Raw genomic sequence first — 9,654 nt, forward strand, 5'->3', positions numbered from 1 at the left:
CTGGGGTTATTGTTATTTGTTGTCACATATTAAGAATTAATATATACACTATAATAAAAATAATTTTTAGCAATAAATTACTTATGGTATTTCTTATTATATGCCATTAATTTTTTTTTACTGTATTTTGATAAAAATATAATTATCTTTCAATAAATATTTTTTTTATTAGCGGCATTTTATCATAAATGTCACTATAAATTTATATTTTATGATATTTTATTATAAATACCACTATATATTTATATTTTACGGTATTTTATTATAAATATCATTATAAATTTATATTTTATGATATTTAACAAATATACCGACAAATAATATCATAACTTATAGGATTTTAAAAAATTATCATTAAATTTTAAATTATTAATTTTATATAGAACTTGATTTAGTTATACTGATCTCATAAAATATATTATTATACATATATATTCTTAGTATCATTACTTATTTAATGACGTGAATGTATGTTAATAAGTTAAATAAATTATATTTATATATTAATAATATAAGTTATATGTTGGTGGTTAAGAACTTGTTATTCAAATAAAAGATCATTAGTTCAAATCTTGCTCTTATTTTAATTTTAGTTTACTTTTATTCAAATAAAAGATCATTAGTTTAAATCCTGCTCTTATTTTAATTTTAGCTTACTTTTTGATAATTTTTATCGATATATAAAATTTTTATCGACATATAAAAAATACTGATACTAAAATTTTAAATGCACTTACATATGTCATTAAAATAAAAATTTTTATCGATATTTTTTTAAAATACCAATACTTAATTACTGATACCATCTTAAGACAGCACATAAGAAAATACTGCTAAAGATATTTATGATATTTTTCTGATCTATTACTGTACTTAAAAAATATCGCTAATGGTCATTTTTATTGTAGAGAGGCTTGTACATCTTCCATCATGATGTTGCTATGCTTTCAGATAGAGGTGTTCACTAAATGGTTCAAACCGTTAAATCGAATCAGACTAAACCATTTTTATCAGTATAGTCTGGTTTGAAATTAAGCTAAAATGACTTGGTTTGGTTTATGATTTTTGTTGAAGTAAACCGACCGACCTCCATAAATCGATCAATCTCCGGCATACACCGACCGACATCCGACTCTGACCCACCAAATGAACAGACAATCCTGAAAGCGACTACCGACTATATGTCGGCTGAACAGACCAACACTGCATTCAACCGATCGATCGAACCTCCTTTACCGATTTGGTATCGATAAGCAGCCGATGTTCGGACTCTACAGACAACGGATTACAACCGTCAGTATTTCAAATCTGCTAACCGACTGTCAACCCTCGATATTTAGTCAGTCGGCTTATTCAAATATAGTATAACCGTCTCAGATGGTTATCCTATGAATATCACGACGTAATCCTCGGAGATTGACAACCTATAATGGGATTACAGCTTAATGATTCTACGCCACTAAATGCGGAACCATATCTGACGGTTACAACTATTTTTCCCTATAAAAAGAGAGGTAAAGCAACAGTAGGGGTAAGCCAATTTTTATATGCTGAGCTCTGTCTCCATTCTTAGACTACTGCTGCCCAGTCTCCTCCTCTAACTTAGACATCAGAGGATCCCCACTGGAGATAACTCCGGTTAGTGCGGACTTCATTTTGCAGGTGCTCATTTCCGACGAACAGGCGACGAGGGGATTGGCAGCAACAGATTGGCGTGCCAGGAAGGGGAAGACAGTGGCAAGAAGGAAACTCACAATGACAAGAATCAGAGCTCAACGATCAACGGTGATCGGCTCGATGAGACACTCTTTCCATCGAAAAGAGGCCCCTCCCCTACCTCCGATAGCAGAGTCCAGTTCTCCACATCCCGTGATTACCACAGATGCTCAGATTGCTGCGATCGTGTAACAAATAAATATCCTCGCGGAGGCAGTCAAAAGCCTCCAACAACAGTAAACCCAGCCACCACAACCACCGACAGAGCAACCGATGGTGCATTCAGTGCCTTCCAGGCATAGCCACCATCATCCGCGATGATCTCCGTCTCCTCCACCAGAGCGGCATCTCGACTCTCTCAACGGGATGAGTAGCAGCACTCGCAGCACTCTCGACACGCCACCCATCATTCATGGTGCCCCTCTCCTTCTCAGTTAGATCGAGCAAGGAAGGAAAAGCGATCACGAACACCGTCTGCCTCTAATTCATCGGGAGGATCAGCCCCTGGAGTCTCCTACCACCGGTGGCTTGAAGACTATGAACGTAAGTTTGAAGAAATCGACCGTCGACTCGTCCAGCTCTAGATGGATGGTTAGAAATCATCAAATGACTTCGATTTTCATACCATCCAGCCTCTCTCCTGACTTATTTTGAACGAATCGATCCTGACTCAGTTCAAGATGCTGCATGTGGAGCCCTATGATGATTCCACTGGTCCAATCGATCACCTCGAGAGCTACAAGGCTCTCATGACAATTCAGGAAGCAACCGACACCCTCCTGTGCTTTGGCTTCTCGGCTACACTTCGAAAAGCTGCTCAGACCTGGTACTCTTAGCTTCGATCGAAAAGTATCCACTCTTTCGAACAGCTAGAATATTTCTTCATGGCCCATTTTAGCACCAGTCGGAGGCCGTCACGAACCTCGGATAGTCTCTTTTCGATCAAATAAGGAGAGATCGAAACACTCTGAGATTTCATGGCTCGATTCAATGCGACCATGCTTGAGGTCAGGGACCTCAACGAAGACATGGCCATATCGGCCATGAAAAGAGGTCTGAGGAGGTCTCGATTTTACGTACTCACTGGATAAAACCCTCCCTCAAACATATGCTGAACTTTTAGAACGCGCGTACAAATACATACGCACGGATGAAGGAGCTTCTGACCGACGTCAAATAGAAAATAAAGATCAGAAGAAAAAGCAGAAGAAGAGTGGGGCTCCAGTCGAAACAAATAGGCTCCCATCCAATAAGCAAGCCTCACCCCGACGACAGAGTTTGAGGCTGACACATAATAGGTATAATTCCTATACCTCTCTCTCTACTCCTCATGCACAGATCCTCATGGAGATCGAAGAGGCGAAATATCTACGACACCCTCCACCGATGAAAGCGAGGAACCGTGATCGAAGGAAGTATTGTCGGTTTCACCGAGACCACGGTCATGACACTGAACAATGCATCCAGCTCAAAGATGAAATAGAAGTCCTGATACGACGTGGCTACCTTGAAAAATATAAAAGGGAGCCACCAACTCAACTCCCTCCCGATCGATGACCCCAAATGACTGAAGAAGCTGTGAATAACCAACCGACCGCGAGAGTCATCAACATGATCACCAGATGGCTGGATCGGAGGGCAACTTCCAACGAGGAGTCAACGAAGTGACCAAGACTCCATAATGTAATAACCTTCTTGGAGGAAGATGCTCGAAGAATTCAAACTCTCCACGATGATGCTGTTATTATTTTAGCAACAATAGCAAATTATGATGTAAAAAAGATACTTATTGATAATGGAAGCTCAACTGACGTTCTGTTTTACTCGACCTTCTCTCAAATGAAATTATCGATTGATCGACTCAGAAAAATCTCGACACCGTTAGTCGGCTTCACTGGAGATGCAGTCACAGTGGAAGGAGAAATCACCCTCCCCCTAATCGCTGGGATTGAACCACAACAAAGCACCATCTTCATAATCTTTATGGTCATCCGAGTACCTTCGGCCTACAACGTCATACTTGAAAAATCCAAACTAAATGCCCTGAGAGCAATAGTCTCGACATACCATCTGTTGGTCCGATTCCTGACCAAAAATGACGTTGGAGAAATATGCAGAGATTAACAACTTTTCCGATGCTGTTTCACAATCTCCACCCAGAATAATAAATCTGAGGACTCCCTGTCGGCCGACAAATTAGATAAAAGAGAGAACCAGAAAAGGGATGAGCCAGTTGAATAGTTGACTTCCATCCCGATAACAAAAAATCTTGAGTAAACGATCTGAATTGGGTCACAATTGTCCGACTCAGAGCGGCAACAACTAATCAAATTGCTCAAAGTCAATACCGACATCTTTGCTTAGTCGTCTATGGACATGTCCGGCATTCCTCCAAAAATAATGACTCATTGGCTCAACATCAGTCCAAATGTCAAGCCAGTGAGATAGAAAAAGCGATCCTTTGCTCCAGAAAGACAGAAAGCTGTTAATGAGGAAGTCGACAAACTACTCGCAGCGGGCTTCATCAGAGAAGCCACATATCCAAACTAGCTCACCAACGTAGTCATGATGAAAAAGGCCAATGAAAAATGAAGAATCTGCATCGACTACACTGACCTGAATCGAACCTGTCCGAAAGACAGCTTTTTACTGCCAAAGATCGACCAGCTGGTAGACGCGATATCGGGTCATCGACTACTGAGCTTCATGGATGTCTTTGCTGGATATAATCAAATCCGCATGGCACCAGAGGATGAGGAACACACGGCTTTCATGATCGACAAGGGCTTATACTACTACAAAGTAATGCCTTTCAATCTGAAAAACACCGGAGCCACCTATTAACGACTCGTTAACAAAATCTTCAAAGCATAAATCGGGTAAAACATGAAAGAGTACGTGGACGACATGCTGGTAAAAAGTATCCAGACTTCGAACCATATTCGAGATTTGGAAGAAGCTTTCAACATGCTCCGACGATACCAAATGAGGTTAAATCCGATCAAATATGCGTTCGGAGTGATCTCGAAAAAATTTTTTGGATTCTTTGTTTCGCAATGAGGGATCGAAGCCAACTCTAAGAAAATAAAAGCTATCATCGACATGAAGCATCCAAACACCAAGAAGGAGGTACAACAACTAAATGGCAGAATCGCCGCACTCAGTCGATTTATCTCTTGGTCGACTGAGAGGTGTCTACCATTCTTCAAGACTTTAAGGCAAACGAAAGATTTCTTCTGGTCGGATGAATGCCGACTAGCTTTTGAGGATTTGAAGAAGTACTTGGCTTTCCCATCTTTGCTCATAAAACCAAAGGTCGGAGAAACATTATATCTCTACTTGGCAACATCGACAGAGGTGGTTAGTTAGATACTTATTCGAGAAGGTGAAAATAGAATTCACCAATCTGTCTACTACACCAGCAAAGTACTCCACAACAACAAAGTTCGATATTCAAGAGCGAAGAAAATGATCTACGCTCTGATCATATCGGTGCAACGGCTTCGCCCTTACTTCTAGACACACTCTATTGTGGTCCTTACCGATCAACCATTAAAAGCGATCCTGCACAGTCCTGATACATCAGGATGAATGGCGAAGTGGGCGGTGAAGCTAGGTGAATTCGACATACAATACCAACTACGGCCATCTGTGAAGGCACAAGTTCTAGCCGACTTTATCGCAGAATGCACAATAGCCAACAACAAATTAGAAGATGCTACTACGAAGGAGGCTGCAACCCCCGAGCCCGACCTAAGGTTGACCTGGGTGCTGCATATCGACGAGGCATTGAATGCTCAAGGTAGTGGAGCTGGCCTCATTCTCACCAACTCAGAAGGGGTAGTCACCGAGTATGCCCTTCAATTCGACTTCAAAACTTCAAATGATCAAGCCGAATACGAAGCTCTCTTAGTCGGTTTGAAAATGACTAAAGAGCTCGAGATTGACAGTCTGAAGGTCTTCACTGACTCTCAACTGATCGTGGGACAAATCAAAGGCAAATTCGAAGCTCGGGACCCGATCATGGCAATATACCTTCAAAAGGTAAAAGACCTCATGACGAATTTAAGATACTTTAAGATCTTCCACATATTCAGGACTGAGAATGCTCGAGTCGATGTACTTTTTAGACTAGCAACGACTGCTTACAGTTCACTGGGTCGAACATTCGTGGAGTGTCTTGAGCAACCGAGCATCGACAAAAATGAAAAAGTGTTGCGGCTAACAGCCGAACCTAGTTGGATGGATCCGATCATTCAGTATCTATCCGACAGAGTCCTCCCTAAAGATCTTTTGGAAGCAAAATAAACCCGATAGGTAGCTTCCCAGTATGTGATGATGGATGGTCATCTCTACAAAAGGTCATTCTCCCTTTCCTTACTGAAGTGCCTAGGACCGACCGATGCCAACTATGCACTTAGGGAAGTACATGAAAGAATTTGTGGAAACCACTTGGGGGGCAAGTCCCTGGCCTACAAGATTTTGTGACAAGGTTACTATTGGCCCACCATGAAAAAGGATGCGATTGACTTGATCCGGAGGTGCAAACCATGCCAGAAGTATGCCAACATACAGCATCAACCCGTCAGTCAGCTAACGTCCATTGTCGCACCCTGACCTTTCGCTCAGTGGGGAATCGACATACTTGGTCCTTTTCTCCCGACGTCTGGCCAAAAAAAGATCATAGTGGTCACAATCGACTATTTCACCAAGTGGGTGGAAGCCAAACCCCTGGTCCAAATCATCGAATGCAAAATGGAAGACTTCATCCAGAAATCCATTATCTACAGATTCGGATTGCCGCATACCATCTTCACCGATAATGGACGATAATTTGATAATCAAGACTTCAGAGAATTCTGAACGAAGTTTCATATTATATATAAGCTTACATTAGTCGGACATCCACAATCAAATGGAGAGGTTAAGGTGACCAACCAAACAATCTTGCACAAGTTAAAGATCCGACTGAATGAGACTAAAGGTCTTTGGGTCGAAGAGTTATGTCCAATCTTATGGATGTATCGGATAACTCCCCGTATACCGACTGGAGAGTCTCCTTTCAACTTAGCCTACGGGATGGAGGCGATGATCCCACTCGAGATCGGATTACCATCGACAAGAGTTGAGCAATACAATGAACCGAATAACTCCGAGTGTCGAAGAGCCGACTTAGATTTCCTACCAAAACTCCGACATGAAACTCAACTTCGCATGGCCACGTACCAACAGAAGATAGCTCGGTACTATAACACCAAAGTCAAGCCAAAAGTTTTCCGATCAGGAGATTTAGTTCTGAGAAAAGTAGAAATTTTAAAATCTCTAGATCAAGGAAAGCTATCTCTGAACTGGAAAAGATCCTACAGAATATCAGAGATAAATAGACCGGATGCCTATCGGCTTGAAACCTTGGAAGGTTCGGCTATTCTCCGAACATGAAACACCGATAATCTAAAGTTGTACTATCAGTAATCCTTGTACATACTTGAAAATATAGTTCTGTTCCAGAATCGTAAACCAGACTTCTAATGAAATATCGGTTCTCGTTATGGAGACCGGATCATCAATGTCATGGCTTGGGGTCTGACTTTTCAAAGTAGTCAGAAACCTTCAGCCTGACCACCGACTGCATCCCGACTGTTCTGCAGAACCGACCTATCTACTTCAACGGGAGGCTAGCACCGACCATGCAGATTTTCTTCACAAAAGCTGCACCGCCCCCATAGTCAGCTTTCCGTTCAAATAGCTGTCTAATTTGCCGACTTGGTATCAACTAAGAAAGACAAAATACCAAAATAACAAAGGTCGGGTTGAAATTATACCGACATGGCCACAGCCAGTCGAGAGATATTCGGCTTGCCATCGTTTATCAGATAATACGACGTATAAATCCGATCAAGATCTGGATAATGGATATATGACTTACTATCGTTATCCTAACTAAATACGTTAAAAACTACATGACTAGCAGACCTTACAATCTGCAGAATGGTCGGATCTACGATCTACATTTGGAGATTATTCTACGGACGGACATCACAGACATTTCAGCAAACAAAAATTCTATCTTGAAGGAAAATATATTCATTCATTATCAGAAAAGAAAGTACAAAATCAGATCGAAGTCCGACTACAAGTATCAGGCTACAAGAAAAAAAAAATAATATAGATACACCGACTAAGCTTCGTCATCGTTCTTTTGTTCGGGAGTAGCATCGCCAACTTGAACGATTTCAGGTCCGATCGGTGCTTCACCCTGTGTCGGAGCGGCTTTTTCTTCATCAGCACCATCTTCTAATCTTGGAGAAACGATGCTGCCCAGGTCGAGGTTCGGGTATAACTTTCCAACCGTATCGCGGCCGTCTTTATACCCGACACAGTACAAAGCGAAGCCACCTTCGAGAATCTCTTTCTTGAACTCTTTCGAGCCTCGAAAATCCTCGACTGTCCGATCCAGTGCTTCTTTTGCCGATTCTGCTTCTGTCTTTGCCAAATCAGCATCGGCTCGAGTAGATGACAATTCTTCTTCGGCCAGTGCCAATATTTCCAAACTGGCCCGATGATGCCCACGTTCGGCTTCGAGTTCTTCAATGCACCCATCTCATTCTCATCGAAGCTGGTGGAGAGAATGCCTCTTGTTCTGCCTCTTGTTCTTGACCTGCGCATCAAGAGCCGAAATAGTCTCGTGAGTCGATTTAAGTTTGGCCCCCAAGGATGCCAAGTCATCAGTACATCGAAAAACCTCCTCCTGAAGTTTAGCTTTTCGCTCCGCTGCCGACTAGAGTTGTTCAAGCGCGGCCACCTTCTCGGTGTCAGCGGCCGCCACCTTATTCTTCCACGCACTCTGAATGTCGATGAACTTTGTGTAGCCTCCAGATTGGATATGTCGTGGATCAACTACAGACAAAGGATAAGTCGGTTAAAAAAAAAAAGAAGAGAGAAAAAGAAAGAAGGGTTTTACTGAAGAAACTTACCCCGATGATTGTCGGATAAAAAGATGAGAACATCTCGACCACCGACCGCTTCCTCCGATGCTCCCAATCAATCGAAAGAAGGGTCACCTGGCACAGTCGCTTGGCTGATAAGTGACATATTTTTATATTTATTGTAGATATTTTTGATAATTTATGATGCTAATATCTTCTTAAAAATCTAATTTCATGAATAAATTAGATTTTCTTATAAAAAATAAATAATTTTAAAAAAATATAAAATTAAAATATATTTATAAAAAATAGATATTAATTTAATTGAATAATTTAAGTACCAAAATAATGAAAAATTTTTGAAAAATTTAATGCATATTATTTTTTTATTTTTTAGGCAAAAATCGAGGGAAAATATCCTAAAAAATAAAAAAATTACCTCTACTGCAGGTGGACCAGCCGGTCGGTCCATGAAATCAGGGCACGATCCACAAGAATAGTCATGCGGTCTACAGGCGTGGTTCACAGCAAGCGAAGGATTCTGGATGCAATTCAACGACTGACATTCATCCCAACCCAGATCCAATAGTTCACGTTTGCTGTCGGTTTATAAGAACAGATTTTGCACTTTCGGACGGTCAAAAATACATCCATCATCAAATCCAACGATCCAGACACATTATCGATTTTGAATAGGATTCTTCTGCACGATCCGATGGTCCAGAAGTGATCTATCATGCAATCGGACGGTTGAGGACTTTCTTGACTTTGAATAGGAGATCTTTTATACGATTCGACAATCAGAACTTTATCAGAACTCAGATCGGATGGTTGACATTCGATCCAACTTTGATTTAGATTAAAATATTAATTTTTCAAGTAGATCTGGGTGGTTCAAGCCTGATCCGATGGCTAAAAATATTTTTAAGAGATTAAAATTATTTTTAAGGATTTTAGGACTCCTTTTCTTACTAAAAAATTATGAAAAATTCATCTATAAATAAGAGTCTGA

The 9,654-nt window shown here is 40.8% G+C and overlaps 1 protein-coding gene across 1 annotated transcript; it reads left to right on the forward strand.

Moving 5' to 3' along the window:
* The first annotated feature begins 5,307 nt into the window (after positions 1-5,307).
* Positions 5,308-6,024, forward strand: LOC140857510 (uncharacterized). The gene has a single exon (XM_073256495.1). The coding sequence runs from the start codon at positions 5,308-5,310 to the stop codon at positions 6,022-6,024; it is 717 nt and encodes a 238-aa protein (XP_073112596.1).
* The last annotated feature ends 3,630 nt before the right edge of the window (positions 6,025-9,654 follow it).

The sequence above is a fragment of the Elaeis guineensis genome, chromosome 1 (assembly GCF_000442705.2).
Source record: "Elaeis guineensis isolate ETL-2024a chromosome 1, EG11, whole genome shotgun sequence".
Lineage (NCBI taxonomy): Eukaryota > Viridiplantae > Streptophyta > Magnoliopsida > Arecales > Arecaceae > Elaeis > Elaeis guineensis.